Here is an 18,946-nt window from a genome sequence, read left to right on the forward strand (position 1 = left end):
AGGGAAGAGGGAGTGAAAACTGCAGACACAACAGATATGAATGGGGAAAGCCCCGGATGCAGTGCTTAATTTGTAAAAAAAAAAAGAAGTCCTGGTGCTCTAAATTTTCTCTGCTGCCACTTCTTTCAGTTGTCCATCCAGCTACATTCCTGGCACCATCAAATTGCATTATTTGTCATGTCCATTCCCCATATGGGCAAATCGAAAACAGCTAAAATCAAAAGAATACTACTGCTTTAGAATCATGACATGGATTATAGCAGTCCACTTATCTGACAACAGCAACATACATTAAAACAAAAGGTCTGTGAACAAGGGAAAGGTATAATATCTACCAAAAACGACAATGCCTGAGCAGAAACCAAATGCTTGTACTATGAACTGTGGTCTGGTGCTCTATCGACTTAATTACAGAGTGCTTGCATTAATGCCAGAGACCCAGTTGGCATGGGGAAACAAGCCATGAACATCAAAACTAATGAAGGTGTTTAAAACTAACACAGACAAAACTGGCAAAGCCATTTACACAATCTGAAAGGCTCCATCAGCTGAGCATGTGAAATCACACGGAGAGCAAACATTGTACACTGAGGCCTTGTAACCCTGCACCTTCGTTTCACAAAGCTTAAACTGTGCCGGAAACTCAACAATAATGGGCCTAACAGAGTGATTTACCTGGTTCTGACTTCAGTGTTACTTGTGATTGACACATCTTTGACTGGTGATGGTGGGATAAGACACCTGCTTCTGTGGTGCATACCTGCAGAATGTTAGTAGGACTACACAAGCACAGGACACATCTATAGGGGAACTACATTTGTCAATTGGGGTTGGACTAACCATTAACGTAATCTGCCACTTCACTGTAGAGCTTAACTTTCCTGGTGATTACTATCTCAGTGATAATAATTGCTTTTTGAATTAGCATTTTTCAGGACATCTCTTTAGTTGATGTTTATATCCCTATTAGTTATGTGAATATACACTGGCACTCTTTACGGCACCTCTGCAGAGCTCATCCTGGTATATCTACACATACCCGTACCCAGTACAAATGCCAACATGTAGAGCAAACAGCAGTATCTTAGAGTGTGTGTTACACTGTGCAACTTTTACAAACTTGTAATCCTGTTTTCTTGATAGAAATCAACTGGCATACAAATACCAGAATGCACATGTAAATTCTGAACTCAATGCGTCACGCACACATGAATATGGGACTCTTAAGAGCTCTATATCACTGGCAGCCAAGTGGCCAACCCCTAAGCCATCTGACGATGTGAGCTACTCCGGCCTTTTTGATTAGCACTGGAAAATAAAATACTAACCTCCTGGCATTGGCTCTCTGGATTGCTTGTAATGTCTGTATGTCAATCGGGCCCTGTTTTCACACACTTCGCTGCTGCTCAAACACTGCTGGAATCACTGGACTGTGGGAGATTCAGATTTGTGAGGCACACTGGAAACTTACTGCCAACCATGGTCTCCTTTGCTCCCGCTCCATGCACACCTTGGGGATGGCGGGTCACAGCAGGTCATCCAGGCACTGGTGAGGTCATTAATCAGTCCAGGCCTGGCATCCAGATTTCCAATGTTAGTTCCCCTTGCCCAGCTGCCTTGCATGCTGCACAGTAGCTGTACCAGTAATGCTACCAGAATCCTGCAGCTCAGCAATTGGAGTGCGGCAGCGGCTTAACGCTTAATTGATGGGGCCCAACTGCAGAATCTGCGACGAGAGCCACCAGTTCTTCCATATGTTACAGAGTCTAGTCGGCCTAGATGAATGGGGCGCCGTAGAAGGTGTGCGGCCAGCAGGCACAGTCCTAAGCAGACTGCTAATAGGAGGAGTTGGGGTGCTGTGAACCATGAGCATCACATGTCTCTGGCAGTTGTAGGCAGCAGAGCGAAAGCAAAGTTTGCGCTTTTACTTTTTCCTCACATGCTTTTCCGTTACATTTGCCTGTGCTTTCACAGCCTACCTTGCCTACGTTTAGCGATGATCCAGCCCTCATCTGAAATCTTCCAATAGGAGGGCAAAGACAGGCTGCATCAAGCAATGGCATGGATGATTGGATACGCAAACCCTGCTCTGTTTATTCAGTGATTGACGAGGTCCGAGACACGAAGGCATGATCGCATCACTTACAGAATAAAAATACACACTCACAATGCCTGAACAGTAACGCGGTGTGCCAGTCAGTGAAAACGGTGGGCCAGTCTGTGGAGACATATCAGGGATTCTCTCAGGCAGTTTTATTTGTAGGTATGTTTATTTTAAACAGTTATCAGAAATTCTGACCGCAAGAGAAGGAATTTATAGTCGCGGCCCTCTGAAATAAGTGCCGGTGATGAGCACCAGAAAGCACCAGCACAAATTAAGCACTGCCCGGATGTAAAATTAGACTGCTCACCTGGAATGTGAGAGGGGTGAATGACCACCACAAGGCATGGCTAGTGACCACATACCTCCCTAGGCCTAAGGTGAATGTTGCATTAATTTAGGAGACGCATGCTGCTTGTGTGAGGGTTAATCAATTTCCCAAAATCTGGAGCACATACCTCCTATTTCCATTTCTCAATTGCTAGGGAAGTGGCTATATTGGTTAAACGAGGCTACGGTTGTGGCCTCTGGACATGTTTGTGATGGGGGAGGGCCATGTGTAGTAGTTGTGTTTAGCTAACATTACATGGATCAATACATATGGCCTGAACTTCGACCTGCTTTTTGTTAACTAAAGTTAGAGATAGTCTTGTGACCTCTTTTCCTCCCTCTGTAACATGTGGAGAATATTTTAATAGTGCAAGCTGATTTGGATAGCACTAGCAATTGATCCAGCCGACACACCCAAGTGCGGGAAGATCTATGGGATATTATGTACTAGTAAAAACTGCAAGACTTGCACCATATGGAATGCCTTAAATCCGGAATGTGTACATTGCATTCTGTAGGACATGGAATATCTTCCATGATCGATTACTGGTTAGGATCTAGAGATGGTATGGGCTAGGTTGAAAATAGAACATTTACCTAGGAATGTTTCTGATCTTTCTCTGGTATTGATGGCTTTGACCATCGTGAACTACGCGGGGATGCATAGAATGTAGTAGCTGCGACCATCTGAGCTGCCAGACCCAGTCTTTAAACAGAAACCCACCAAGTGATCATATGCTATTACATTTTGAACCAGGCAAAATATGTTTCCATACAAAACAGTACAACAGAATACATTTCCATTTTTGTTTCTCACTTTAACTTAGCATCATTTTCTAATAGTGGTTTGCACTTGTTTTCCTCTTGTGAGCATGGCACTGGCACTCAGTTATTCCGGTTAGGCATTGTTTCCCGGTTGTTCCAGGGCTGCACAAACTTGGAACATGCAATATTGTTTTATTTTCTGTGCTTGTGAGGAGACAACTTTTCTGCTTTAGTCTAATTAAAGCGTTGTTCTGCACCTCTGGTATAGTGTGATAAGCTTGCTGTTTTTTTAATAAAAACCAAGTCCGTACTGAAGTCAGTGAGAGGTTTACCTCCTACTGGAATCATCACGGAACATTGCTCTTGATACAGTCCTGCTGTCTCTGACCTTTAAGCTGAAAAGGAAGATATTTGTACACTCAGACGGAGGTGCATTTGTGGATGGGCTGAGCCTGGCTTCTTGACATACAGTACTGAAGGAGCCGAGTTTCCGCTTCTAAATCTGCTCTAGAACATTGAGTCGATGGTACTTTCTCTCAGCATGAAAGCGTGGGTGGAGAGGAATCGTTAGCGGGTCAATCATTTCCATTCCAATTCACTATGACTCCCAAATAGGGTTAGTTGGTTTCTTCCAAAGCCAAAAATAACTGAACATACAGACACCTCAGAATGAGGGTGTAGAAGTAAATTGGGACTAGTGCAAAGCCAAATCTGCAGATGAAATCAAGGAGGGGCAACATGCACAGAATGATCAGTTCAAGAATCAGGATACAAAATATTAGGGAGCAAACGCCCAAGTTCCTCTGCATCGAAAGTTTGTGGGAATAAAGCATTATTTTGTCCCTACACTGACACTAACGTTACATCCTTATATAAGCATTTTCCGTGACAGGATCAGTTAAGGTATCAGCATGCGAGGTCTTCGTTAGAAGTCTCCCCACATCAGTTGGGTGAAGCAGCATCAAGCTGCTAAGACAGAGCTTGTTCTAAGATGTTCTCTCTCTCTTGGCAGAGATGAAGTGGGCGGGGCTCTTTCCCTAGTTACGATACATCAATAGCATGATACATCAATAGCACAAGTGACTACACAGGATCCTCCATGGATCAAGCCATCTGGTCAGGCCACATCCTCTTAGGTACTTTTCCATTGGGCAGCGTTGCTCCTGTACAGCAGTGAAATGATGTTGATTCCCAGGCTCTCTTAATGAGAAAGTACAACAGTTCTCCACTATCAGTATCAACGCTCAATGTATCCCCTTCTTTCCCCACCTGACTCCTAAAACAAAGACATTATTCTAGGTATCAAGGATGATTCTTCCACCTGCAACAGAAACGTGGGAAAGAACAGAATCCAACATGCACATGAAATTCAATTGTTAATTCTAATGCAGGAGTTTCTAGGGAAAATGCATTTCAGGCCTACAGATTTCAGCTAACATAAGAGAAATGGAACATGAGCTTTACAAATTTACATAGAAAAGAAGGTACATTCGATGAATATTCCTACCAACATATAAAATGACATGATTAATAAACATTCAGCAATAAATGGTTGTTAGTTGTGCAACACAAGTACTTCTGTTAATGTTTCTGCTAGTTACATTTAATCACTTCACATTACTTCTTTACATATTCTATATAGTGGCCTAAATATGTCACGTTCATGTTACCATGTTACAAGATTCTAACACTTAAGTTAACACAACATAAAATTATATGTGGATGCAGTCTACACATGTGATTATAATGCACCCCTACAATGAAAAATTGATTTTGCGCTACACCAGTCCCCCCTCTGATGACCTGTGTCATCACAAACATCACAAATCTCTGTAGAGATGACCGATTTAAACAGATGTTGTCTCCCTTGTCTAAACTCTTCAAGGTGCTTAAGATTCTCATATTGACTGTCCTGCAGTCTCTCCATTCTCCTTTCTCTCTCTCTCTATTGGAACTCTCTACTTGTCTAGCCTGGTGCCACTTGTAAGCCTTCCCAATGCCCAACAAAACAATGACACAAACCACAACAATCACTATTGGTTTCATGATATACCCAAGAATTCCTCTTCTTGGATTTGCAAACCAACTTCCAACGTACACAAAACCTTTCCCAACCTTATCCTAAATTCCCTCAGTTGCCAATTCATGTATATCATGATGTATCTCGGTGGGGAAACATCCTAAACAACAAAGTTTTAATTACGACTTATCTGAACAACGAAGTCCGAACAACGACAAATCCTGAACAACGAAGTCCTGAACAACGGACACCTAAACCACGACTTTTCTTAACAACGATTCCTGGACTGCAATGGCCCTGGTACAATGCGTTGCATGTCACTCTTCTCCGCCCAACACCCCTTTAGGAAACTTGGAAATGCCATTCCTCTCCGCCCCCGGACATTTGCTAAGGCCTGACATGAATCTCCGCCCCCGGACTGCTGCTAAGGCATGACATTCCTCTCCGCCCCTCATCGGTTCAACGAGAATTGCAAAACTATGCGTGGCATCTCTCCGCCACCATTCTCTGGCCCTGGTACAATGCGTTGCACGTCACTCTTTGCCGCCCCCCACCCCTTTAGGAAACATGGAAACGGCAGTGATGCCAACTGGCTGGCGGGCAACGAGGACTGAAAAGGCCTGACATTGTGTACTCTTTGCCCCCTGGCACAATATGTGGCACGTCACACCTCTCCGCCCCCCCACCCCTCATTTACATATGGAATTGGCAGTGTTGCCTCCTGTCTCGCGGACTCTGAGGAGCGCGGAAATGCAGCCAGCCTACATCCTGCTTTGTAGCACGTCCCCCACCCCTGACTTAACACTTGACTGGAGACATCTGGGGAAATGCTTGACTGGAGATCAATCAATCAATCAAAGCATTTATATAGCGCACTACTCACCCGGAGGGTCTCAAGGCGCTGGGGAGGGGGGTCCGCTACTGCTCGAACAGCCAGGTCTTGAGCTGCTTCCTGAAGGCGAGGTGGTCTTGGGTCAGGCGGAGGTGGGTCGGGAGGGAGTTCCAAGTCTTGGCGGCCAGGTAGGAGAAGGAACTTCCTCCTGTTCTGGCTCTTCGGATGCGGGGGACGGCGGCGAGGGCGTGGCTGGTGGATCGGAGCTGGCGGGTGGGAGTGTAGAAGTTGAGGCGGCTGTTGAGGTATCTTGGGCCATGGTTGTGTAGGGCTTTGTGAGCGTGGGTGAGGAGACGGAAGGTGATTCTCTTGTTGACCGGGAGCCAGTGCAGGTCTCTCTGGTGTCCGGAGATGTGGCTGTGTCGGGGGATGTCGAGGATGAGTCTTGCTGAGGCGTTCTGGATCCTCTGAAGTCTCTTCTGGAGCTTGGCGGTGGTTCCGGCGTAGAGGCCGTTGCCGTAGTCCAGTTGGCTGGTGACGAGGGCCTGGGTGACCGTCTTCCTGGTCTCGGTCGGGATCCACCGGAAGATCTTACGTAGCATGCGCAGGATACTGAAGCAAGACGAGGAGACGGCGTTGACTTGTCTGGTCATGGAGAGGGAGGAGTCCAGGATGAAGCCCAGGTTGCGTGCGTGGTCTGTCGGTTTGGGTGCACTGCCCAGGGCGGGGGGCCACCAGGAGTCGTCCCAGGCGGAGGGTGAGGAGCCCAGAATGAGAACTTCCGTCTTGTCTGAGTTCAGTTTCAGGCGGCTGGTCGTCATCCACTCGGCTACGTCTGTCATCCCTTCGTGTAGGTTGGCTCTGGCGGTGCGGGGTCGTTGGTGAGGGAGAGGATCAGCTGAGTGTCGTCAGCGTAGGAGATGATGTTGAGGTTGTGTTGGTGTGCGATGGCCGCAAGGGAGCTCATGTAGACATTGAAGAGGGTGGGGCTGAGCGAGGAGCCCTGAGGGACGCCGCAGATGACTTTGGTGGCTTCTGATCGGAACGGGGGTAGGCGGACTCTCTGTGTTCTTCCGGCGAGGAAGGAGATGATCCACTCCAGTGCCTTCTCCTGGATTCCGACGTTGCTGAGGCGCTTCACTAGGGTGCGGTGGCAGACAGTTTCGAATGCTGCGGAGAGGTCCAGGAGGATGAGGGCCGCTGTTTCTCCATTGTCGAGCAGGGCTCGGATGTCATCGGTGGCTGCGATCAGGCCGTTCTCGGTGCTGTGGTTGGCTCGGAAGCCAGACTGCGAGAGGTCGAGGGATCCGTTCGTCTCGAGGAAGGCGGCCAGCTGCTTGTTGATGGTCTTCTCGATGACTTTGGCCGGAAACGGGAGGAGCGAGATGGGGCGGCAGTTTTTGAGTTCGGTGGGGTCCGCTGATGGTTTCTTCAGTAGAGCGCTGAGTTCGGCGTGCTTCCAGCTCTCAGGGAAGGTTGTGGTGTCGAAGGAGGTGTTGATGATGTCCCGCAGGTGGGGTGCGATGACAGCATCGGCCTTGTTGAAGACGTGGTGAGGGCAGGGGTCGGTTGGAGATCCGGAGTGGATGGTGTTCATCGTGCGGATGGTGTCTTTGGTGCTGATCGGGGTCCAGGCGTGGAGTGTGGTGGTGGGGGGCGTAGATGCGGTCATGGGGAGCGCTGTCTTTGGGAATGCTCTGGCACTGTCAGGTAGGCACTATCACTAGGAAGGCAGGCACTGAGGAGAGCGGGGAAGCAGACAGAGTTCATCCTGCCAGCATGGTAATACTTTGGGGGTACCAAAAAACAAAAGTCCTGCTCCTCTCCCCCCTCCCCCCGACTCGACATGCTCATGGCCCACTATGACTTACTCAGCACCAGGAAAGCGGGTACTGAGGAGAGCGGGGAAGCACACAGCCTTCATCCTGTCAGCATGGTAGTTCCTCTGGGGCACCGCTACTTTGGGAATGTTCCAGTCTCGTGCCACCCATATGTCTAACTCAGCACTGCTATTACCAGGAAGGCAGGCAGTGTGGTGAGCTGGGAAGCAGCCAGTCTTCATCCTGCCAGCTTGGTAGTACATTGGGGGCACCGCGTCTTTGGGAATGCTCTGGTCGCAGCCAATGTATGATTCAAGCTGGATGTTTATCTGATGTGCACATGAGGCTTTTAATCAACATTGTCAGGTAGGTCATTTACATTTTACATTGTTTGAATTGATTTAATTTGTATTTATTTTATTCTTTTGTTAAATAAAATCAGAGTCAAAGTTTAGTTAAAAAATAATGTTATTAATAATATTTTATGGAATTATTATCAAAAATATGTGAAAATATGTTTATTCTATATTGTTGCTGTTTCGTGTCTCTATAGATTTTTCTTTTTTAGCATACTATCATTTTCCACACTTTTCAATCATTTGTAGTTCGTCCGGTTTCAAAAATATGACAATATATTAAATATATGTTGATTTAAGTATCATCAAATGACAAATTATTATTATTCACATCATCTATTAGTACATTTATTTTAATTAAAATGTCAAAAATATGCAGATTAAAAAGAACACAGTGGTGAAAATGGGTGATAAGCAATTTAAAAATATTTCGTGGAAGTATTGTTATTACAATAGTGCCATCTATGGGCCAGTCACGAGGTGGCTTTTTTTCGTGGTTTAGGAACTCGTTAAAAATGTAGTTGTTTGGCATTGCTCGTTGTTTAGCCTTTGTAGTTTAGGAATTCGTGGTTTAGGCAGTAGTTGTTCAATCATACATCCATATCAGTGATGTTACTTATGTACTTCCTCAGATCCTTACTGTGGTCGGTTTTTAGGTGCAGCACTGTTGGACCTTCAACATTTACAGACTCTGCCCTCTTTTGCTAGTAACACAAACTAAAGCAAAACAATTTTGCATCACCATAGCTGTTATAGAAACCATCTCTTCATCGACGAGCAGCAATGACTGAGCTGTTTTAACTGACAACTTATCTACTATAGTTGACAACATCCTTATCTTAACGTCATTCAAGACCACTCCCAAACTGGGTATCATCGCTCCAAACATGTCTCCGACAATTTCCCAAGCACTCTTTCCATGTTTCTCCCTATGTGGTGACTTCCCTCCCAAACTCTTCAAATCCTCTACGTGATATATCTTTGGAAACAACAGCCACATAACAAGTACCATACCATTTGTTCGTCAGTCGAACATATACGTTTCTCCCACAATCAAAGTACACACTCGGCACCACTTAATCAGCATCCTGCAAACATTTCTTCAAACAAGCATCAATCAGAAATGTGTGTTCACATGCACTCTGGCCTACAAAAATGGTGTCATATTGTGTCTGTACCTGTTGAATGCAAAGCTTGCCTCGTTGCTCCCAACCTAGATCTATTGGACCATAACTTCCCTTAGCCTTGTGAGCGAATTCTTCCTTAGTCCATTGAAAAGCTTCCTCCCTACTATCAAGTTTAACTGTTAGTCCCCTATGTCTGTCTTCTACCTGGTCTACAAACTTTTACTCTATATCCGTTAATGTACAGGTTAAGTTGTGTCTATGTGCATATGCCATGTCTAATGTAACTGTAGGTGAAAAATACTTTCCCATTTTCTCTTCCTGCTTATAGTAATTGTATATATCCAGATGTTTTTAAACTGGAACTTCTGAGAGCACCAAATCATAATTTTAAAAATAGTACTCATGAGGAACCTTTCCATAAAACATACTGAGGATCAGACCTACAATAATACCATACGTCAAGGGCAGGTAATGGTACCTTATGCCCTCTTCAACCAAGGCAGGCAATTGTATATACACATAGCAGTGTCTGACATGCATAGTAAAAACCAAAGGAAATGATAGACGGACTGTTGAACATTGCAAGCACTCACCCCCAGTCAACGGATCTGGGTTTAATCCATCACCGTTCTTTAGCCCACTCTGCCACCCCAGTTCAGACATGGCTATATGCAAATCAGTCTGACCCTGTGCCTCATGGGAACAGTCCAGCCCGAACTGTCAAGCCATGTCTTCCCTGGACTGGAAACAAGCTTCCTAGGACCGGTTTCTGGCATTTCAGCCGTCTTCAGCTAGGCTTGCTTGAATCCAGTGGCAAAGTGAGCAAGGGACTCACGTCTGAGCATACCCTGCCAACTTATGGCGAACAAAGCAAAAACCAAAGGAAATGATGGACGGAGTGTTGAACATTGCAAGCACTCACCTCCAGTCAACTGATCTGGGTTTAATGCATTACCGTTCTTTAGCCCACTCTGCCACCCCAGTTCAGACATGGCCATATGCAAATCAGTCTGACCCTGTGCCTCATGGGAACAGTCCAGCCCGAACTGCCAAGCCATGTCTTCCCTGGACCGGAAACAAGGTTCCTAGAACCGGTTTCTGGCATTTCAGCCATCTTCAGCCAGGCTTGCTTGAATCCAGTGGCAAAGTGAGCAAGGGACTCACGTCTGAGCATACCCTGCCAACTTATGGCAAACAAAGCAAAAACCAAAGGAAATGATGGATGGAGTGTTGAACATTGCAAGCACTCACCCCCAGTCAACTGAACTAGGTTTAATCCATCACCGTTCTTTAGCCCACTCTGCCACCCCAGTTCAGACATGGCCATATGCAAATCAGTCTGACCCTGTGCCTCATGGGAACAGTCCAGCCCGAACTGCCAAGCCATGTCTTCCCTGGACCGGAAACAAGCTTCCTAGGACTGGTTTCTGGCATTTCAGACGTCTTCAGCCAGGCTTGCTTGAATCCAGTGGCAAAGTGAGCAAGGGACTCGCGTCTGAGCATACCCTGCCAACTTATGGCGAACAAAGCAAAAACCAAAGGAAATGATGGACGGAGTGTTGAACATTGCAAGCACTCACCCCCAGTCAACTGATCTGGGTTTAATCCATCACCGTTCAGCCGTCTTCAGCCAGGCTTGCTTGAATCCAGTGGCAAAGTGAGCAAGGGACTCGCGTCTGAGCATACCCTGCCAACTTATGGCGAACAAAGCAAGCCTGGCTGAAGATGGCTGAAATGCCAGAAACCGGTCCTAGGAAGCTTGTTTCCGGTCCAGGGAAGACATGGCTTGGCAGTTCGGGCTGGACTGTTCCCATGAGGCACAGGGTCAGACTGATTTGCATATGGCCATGTCTGAACTGGGGTGGCAGAGTGGGCTAAAGAACGGTGATGGATTAAACCCAGATCAGTTGACTGGGGGTGAGTGCTTGCAATGTTCAACACTCCGTCCATCATTTCCTTTGGTTTTGCCTCACATGCATAGTATCCACATTCTCATGCAGCAATTTTGCATAAGCGTATAATCACCTTTAGAGAAGTCTACTTGTAGCAAGCGACTAGTTTGCTCCATTGAACCACTATCAAATCCTAATGTACCATCTTTTGTGCTAGAGGTGGTAGGTGTGGACGTCTCATCTACCCCCACTCCTTTAACCTCTGCTTCGTGTGAACTTAGAATGGACATATTAATAACGACAGCTATCACTAATTTTACTTCTACAATAAGTGTACCTATCATACATTTGTGCCTATGGTTCGGATTTCAAAACTCCATTTTTAAATTGGCTCGGATGGTAGCTGTAAGAGGATCAACACAATGTTTCTTTCTCTCGCCTCTTATTTCTGTGCAACTAAGACTTTGAACAGTTTCTTGAAGTCATGGAAACTTTTAACAGCCTCTCGCACAATATTTACACACATTAAAAGACTTCCCTAGCTGTCTTTCTTCTTCTACAGAAAATCCCTATTTTTATTCTTCTTCCATTTGGGCCTAGGCTTTCTTCTTTTGAGCAAAAAGATTTTTATTTACAGTTCAAAGTTCAATTTACATCCCTTATCAGATCAGAGTCAACTTCTTCGATGACCCGCTGTAAGAATTCAATTTGAATACTGCAATCTCCTGAGGCGATAGCTGGTTTCAAAAGGTTGAAAACGCGAGATCTTTCAAGATCAAATGTCATATGCCACTCAGTCTTGGTGGGTATGGGTCAATGTCAAAGCACCATTAGCCTCTACTCTGGGAACTGTCAACTCGATCTCAATTATCAATATCAACATCCCAGGCCTCACTCTCCCTAGCATTTGTAGCAAAGTAAATCCACTCCAGAGAGGCGTATCTCTGGCCCAGCACTCTTGCCCTCCTTAATCTCCTCAGATGATTCAGTTATGGGAGTAAGATCCTTCTCGGATGCAAGTCTCAAGTTTTGCCTTCTCTGTCTCACCGGCCATGATTCCTTTGTGACCTCTCTCCTCCTTGGCAACACACACCCACTTTACACACCAGTCTCCTCAGCTGAGTTAGACTCTATGCCACTCGCAACATTACCATCTTCCCCAGAGTCTATACCTGGGCCTTGTGTAGCTTGACCCTCCTCAGCTCTACTTGGTGGGTATACAGCCCCTTCAGGAATCCCCACAGCTTGGCTTGTCCTCTCCGGTGATCTTGTGACCATGGCTAGAGTCACTTCTGGGACAGGAGCTGTTTCTTCCGAGGGTCCTGAGACTACGTGTGTGCGAGGCATGGATCCAGTTTGGCAGACATCCGCACTTCACAGCAGTGTTCGTCACTAAGATCACCTGATACGGACCATGCCACCGTGAGTCAAGACAGCTCTTCTTTACATGCTTTTGGACCAGGACCCAATCTCCTGGGACCAAGTCGTGGCAGAGGTTTTTCAAAATCAGTGCAGCTGGAGTTTCAACCTGGTTAGAGACAGAAAGAACCACATCAGCTAATCCTTTGCAGTAATCAAGGACCAAATCATTGGTGATGTAAATTAACGCTGTAGATGGCACTGCAGATAAGCGCATCGCTCTCCCCATGATGATCTCGTGCGGAGATAGCCCAAACTCATCGAACCCAAAACAACGCTTTCAAAGATGTCGAGGCACACACCTTTACCATTCTCATCTTTAGAGTCCCATTAATCTGCTTCACCATTTATGATGCTCCTGGCCTGTAACTACAGCGCAGTCTCTGATCAACGTTTAAGGCAGTTCACAGCAGCTTCATGGTCTCATTATAGAAATGCGTGCCTCTATCCGACTCCAATGTAGTTGGAAATCCAAAGTGAGGGATAAGCTCTCTCAGCAATAACTTTGCTATTGTTAGGCTATCACAACTTCTAGTCGGAGAATCTTCCACCCACTGTGAAAAGATGCACACAACAATCAGAACATATCTCAATCCATTACACACAGGCATTTCAATAAAGTCCAACTGTATTCAGTTAAAAGGACCTCCCAATGTGACTCAAAGCAACCACTGTTTTCTTTCCAGCATTCATTTGTTGGCACGTTACACCGATAATACACAGCAATCACAAGGAATCTCGGGTTGAACCACGTTTGCCTGAAAAGTCTCACCATTGCATCTATCCCTCTGTGAGCTGCTCCATGAATCTGTCTCACCATAGAACTCAGCAAACAATCCCCCAACACTGCTCTATCATCAGTTGAAACCCAAATATCATCTTCCCTCTTTTCACATTCTGCTCTGATCCAGCTAGTTCCCGGTCTGACACTTTACCTTTGTAAAGGCTTAACCTTATCCCAGGTATCTGCATTGGTTAGCATTCGGTCCTCCCTGTGCTTTCGCCAAAGTATTCCCCTTTAAAGATGCATGCATGGGTGGTGCAAAAGCGGACGACTTTGTCTGCCTATCTGTTACCCACTGTCACTAAATCTTCCCTCTTCCTATGTGCAACACATTTCCCTACAGCCACCCCTTTTGGTTGTTGCAATGCTTCCAACAGTTGTCTCACATATTCTCCGTTTCTTATAGGAGATCCTGATGACGTTAGGAAACCTCTCTGTGACCATAGCTGTCCAAAGTCATGAACTGACAAAGTCAGTTTCTGTAAGGGCTTCACCCTCAAGGAGAAATTTGGGATCCACTGTCGACAGTAGCCAACCATTCCCAAAAACATCCTTAACTCCTTTTGTGTGATAGGCGCATTCATTTTCATGATTGCCTCTATCTGGTCTGGTGACACCTTCCTCTTGCCCTTTTTATTGCGATGACCCAAGTACTGAACTTCAGTTAGGCAGTACTGAAGCTTGTTCAGTGACACCTGGGGGCCGATTCCAATCCTGTATTTTTTTTTGCCGTACGACTCGTATCCGTATTTTTTTCCGTACGAATCCTACAAGTCACGTCCGACCGTGAAGTACGATTCGTACGGGAAAAAGTACATACGGATCGGCCCGATCCATACGAATCGTAGCGGGAAAAGTTTTACGAGACGGACCCGGACACTTTTCCATACGAATCGTAAAAACACAGTCTGAGCGTACAAGTACGATCTGTACCGGCTTACCGATTTACGATTTGTACGGAAAACATCCATCCCGTACACGGGGAATGACTTCAGTGCCAACACAAACACCAAGACAACAAGGTCAGATATCTAGGACAGGAACTCACACTCACTGTCATGGCAGCATGCTCCATGGGGGGACAGCTACATCACCTGGGAGCCCCACTGCCAAATCACACTACACCCACCAGCAGGCCCTGTCACACACACCCCTTACACAAGCAGACACCACCAGGACAGGCAATGAATTTACCCACTGTCACAATGGACATGCAACACAACAAGACCAATACATGGCCGAAGAAGCATCCAAGCTACAAATCAACATGTCAAAGACTCAGGAGAACATATCAATCTGTCCCCCGCAACATACCCATCCACAAGTGAACATTGAGGAGAATGCTAGGCACATACAACTACCTGGAGGAACAGTGCCAACTTGAATGTGTATCAAACATGCACGTTGCATGAAACAGCATTAACATTGTCTGTCTCTCACACACAGGGCGACGTGAGGAATATCCCCCCAACAATGGGGAGAAGAATCACAGTCACAGGCTCGGGAGGAACCTGATCCCACCGGCAGCGACGCCTCTCAACACTCCGCGGATGACCCCGACCGACCTGTACCCTCTGGTGTCCAAGCCCCTGCAGAACCTGGTTCAGGACGATCTGTGCCAACCACCACCCCCATTCCTGCCACATCCCAGGATACACCGAGGAGCCCTGCCCGCAGTGAACAACTGAGCCAGTCTGACCAGGAGGGACAAGGTGCGGCGGGCACCCAGGAGGAGGCAGACAACACCGACACTGCAATCCCTCAGGGGTCCCGTAGACCCGATGTGCCAACAACGGCAGGCCAGGCTCGTGTGGGCAGGGGTGGTGGGAGTGGAGGATGGCGGAGGCGAGAACCTGACCAACCAGCTGAAGGGACCAGTATGTCACACATCCACAACATCATGGAGGCATACCGGCGTGACACCAGGGAGTTCAGCCAGGTAGGGCTGACCCTCACAGAGATCAAGAACCAGCAGGCCGAACAACACGCCAGTCAACAAGAACACCAAGGACGGATGGAGGCAAGACTGGCTGAGCTCCTGGCGGTGCAAAGGGACATAAGCCATTCACTCCATGGGATCACCGACAACATGGGCAACCCTCCCTGTGCCACCAGGCGAAGACCACCACCAGCCACAGGGAGGGAGGAGGAGGAGGATTCTTCCGACGGAGCGTCCCAAGCATCGTCAAGGCCTGCATCTGAGGGTCCCGTGAAAAAGGTGGGTTGTCCACGAAAAAGACCATGAGAGGCAGTGGCCCATCCACATTTCCCAGGTCACCTGGCCTGGCACCTGGCCTTCATGTGCGACAGCATCACCTCATTGACTGACATCATCTGCCACATGGACTTGCTGGTCACAGTCTGACCAATGATGCCAAACACTGTGGTCTGGACTCTGATGACTTCAAATGCCAAGGACCCCATCTCCCCCTGTGAACTTTGGATTTTATGGTCCCTACATAGCTCCTTTTTCTGTGCACAAATCACGCCCCAGAGCTATAAATAAAAAATTAAGACATGAAATTTTATGTTGCAGTCATTTAGCATGATTACACAACATACGTGTGGGGATATGTCGAAGTATGCCTGAGTGTGGAACAAACTCCAGCCATCCCCACATTTGGATCTGAGTCCGGTCGAGGACACACATGGGTCACAATGTATCACAAAATACAGACATGGAGCCCAATACTCACACGTGATGGCCTCAAGATGCTGAGGGGGTGCTTGCAATACTGCTCAGACAGACCAATTGGGTAGAATATAATGAAAGTGTAGAGGTCATGGGTCATGTTGATGTGCCCGGGGACGGAGTCCCAGGTCTGTTGTGCGAGGTGGGAGAACTATATCCTGCATGCAGTGTTTATGTGGATGTGATGAATGGTGGCCAGGGCAAGGTGGGCTGCATGGAGTTGGGCCAACGGGGTTTTGGATGACAGACATCCAAGGTCGGTGTTGGGTCTGGGGTTGTGGACTGCCTCCTGAGTGTGGTTGAGGAGTCTGAAGGTGATCCTGCAGCACACAGTGAGCCATTGTACCTATCTCAGGTGGACGGTGATGGGGCTGGGGTGGGGGATGCTGCAGATGAGGTGTGCGGATGCACCCAGGATGTGGACAACTTCTCCTGCAGTTTTGCTGTTGTTCTCCGTAGAGGCCGGTGCTGTAGTTGAGCCGGCTGGTGTCGTGGACCAGGGGGACGGTCTGTCTTGCCTTGGAGTGGATCCATCTGTGGGTCATTTGCAGCATGTGGGGGGTGTTGCAGCATGAGGTACAGATGGTGATGAGTTGCATGGTAATTGTCAGCGATGGGTCCATGATGAACACCAGCTTGCGTGCGTGGGCACTGGGTGCTGGTGCACAGACCAGTGGGACACAAGGAGTGGAGCCAGCTGTAAGGGGACAATCCTCAGATCTCTCAATTGCCTTTTTTGTCCAAGGTTTTGGAGCAACATGTGCTGAAGTCCCTCTCTTTTTTCCTGGAGTCACACCATCTACTCCAGGAGCGTCAGGCAGGCTTTCCGGCACATCACAGCACCGAGTTGGTGATGCTCTCGGTGCTGGATGATCTTAGAGGCATGGCTGACAGTAAGAAACCAAGCGCCCTGATACTTTTAGATCTATCAGCGGCGTTTGATACTGTCAGCCATTCCCGGCTATTGGACAGATTGGCCCATTTTGGGATTAGGGACCTGGCTTTTAAATGGCTACAGTCCTTTTTGAAGGGAAGGTCGCAGAGGATTCAACTGGGAGATTGTATCTCTGAGGTAGGTTTTCTGGAGTGCGGAGTCCCTCAGGGCTCTGCCTTGTCTCCACTACTGTTTAACCTGTACCTGCAACCTTTGATTAACTCTCTAGCCAATATGGGTTGTCGTGTGTTTAACTACGCCGATGATACTCAGTTATTACTGAGTATCGATAATACGGCTATAGCACAAACCAACGCTCAAAATATTCTTAGACACACGGTCAGCTGGATGACGACAAATTTGTTGAAAATAAATCCAGACAAAACAGAGATATTAGTAGTCTCGACCACAGTTTCACCTTGGAGTGACCTATATTGGCCCCAGGAATTAGGTTCTACGCCGATACCAAGCGATAAAGTAAAAAGTCTTGGTATCAAGATTGACAATGAGCTGTCAATGGCCAGTCAGATCTCTTCTGTTGTAGGGATCTGTACTGGTTTGATTAGACAGTTGCGCAAACTAGTTCCTTTTTTCTCCCTTCCTATGCTTCGTACAATTGTCTCTGCTACAATTATTTCGAGGTTGGATTATGGGAATGCCCTCTACTTAGGTTTGCCCAAGTCTTTGACCAACAGATTGCAGGTTGTTCTGAATGATGCGGCGCGATTGATTTTTAAGCTCCCTAGAAGAACTCAAGCCTCATCTTTACTGCTCAAGTTACACTGGCTCCCTATTGAGCAGAGAGTGGAGTTCAAGAGCCTATGTACGGCCCATAAGGCAATCTATGGACAGGCTCCTATATACATTAAAGAATGTTTGGAGCTCTATAAACCGAAACAAACTCTTAGATCTTGCGACGCTCAGTTGTTGGCCTGTCCTCGATATAAGTTGTCAACTAAAGGAGGAAGATCCTTTTCGGTCTTGGCTCCACAGTTATGGAATAGGTTACCAGAACCTCTTCGGAGAGAAGGAAATCTCCTTTGTTTCAGGAAACAGTTAAAAACACTTCTTTTTAAGGAAGCTTTCGGCCTATCTAAATAGCTCTTTTAACATGTCTTTCCATTGCCTTTTTTTTTTTAAACATCTCTGTTGGTTATCGGTCTAAGCGCCTGTAGGTGAGTTGGCGCTATATAAACTGAAGTTAACATAACATGACATAACATGATGACTACTGTCCTGTCCAAGTCCAGCCTCAGGTGGCTGATGTTCAGCCATTCCTCAACGGATCTCATGCCTTCTTGAAGTTTTGATCTGGCAATGGCTGGGTCTTTGGTGAGTTGGAGGAGCATCTGGGTGTCAATGGCATACGAGATGATGATGAGGTCGTGTGCGCATGTGATGGTGGAGAGGGGGGTCATGGAGACATTGAAGATCGTCACGCTGAGAGAAAAGCCCTGGGGCATGGGCCAGATGACCCCAGTGTACTACATGTTGCAGGGTGGAGGCAGACTCCCTGGGCCTTGCTGGTGAGCGACTTTCTGATTTAACTCTGGGCCCTCCTCTGGATACCAGTGTTGGAGATGTGTGAGCTGACAGTGTGGTAGCACATGGTGTAGAATGCCATAGAGAGGTCAAGGGTGGTGGCTTCACCATTGTTGAGCATGGCAAAGTTGTCGTTGGTGGTGGCAATGCTGACGGTTGCAGTGGTGTTATTACTGTGGAAGATGGTCTGGTGCCAATTGCCTGGAGAAGGTTGCATGGAGGAAAATTGTCATTTGCTTGTTGAGTGTCTTCCTGATGACATTTCCTGGGTAGGGAAGCAGGGTGATATACCAGGAGATCCTGCGGTACTACCGTCGTTGTCTAAGAAGGGC

At 47.1% G+C, this 18,946-nt stretch overlaps 1 protein-coding gene across 1 annotated transcript in view; it reads right to left on the reverse strand.

The window, feature by feature from the left end:
* The window catches only part of LOC146822349 (uncharacterized), a 273,373-nt gene that overhangs the window by 148,275 nt on the left and 106,152 nt on the right, over positions 1–18,946 (reverse strand). The window contains exon 3 of the mRNA XM_085613451.1: positions 15,103–15,125. Coding sequence (XP_085469577.1) covers positions 15,103–15,125 — 23 coding nt within the window. The remainder of the gene's footprint in view (positions 1–15,102; positions 15,126–18,946) is intronic.

Source organism: Triturus cristatus, chromosome 6 (assembly GCF_964204655.1).
Source record: "Triturus cristatus chromosome 6, aTriCri1.1, whole genome shotgun sequence".
NCBI lineage: Eukaryota > Metazoa > Chordata > Amphibia > Caudata > Salamandridae > Triturus > Triturus cristatus.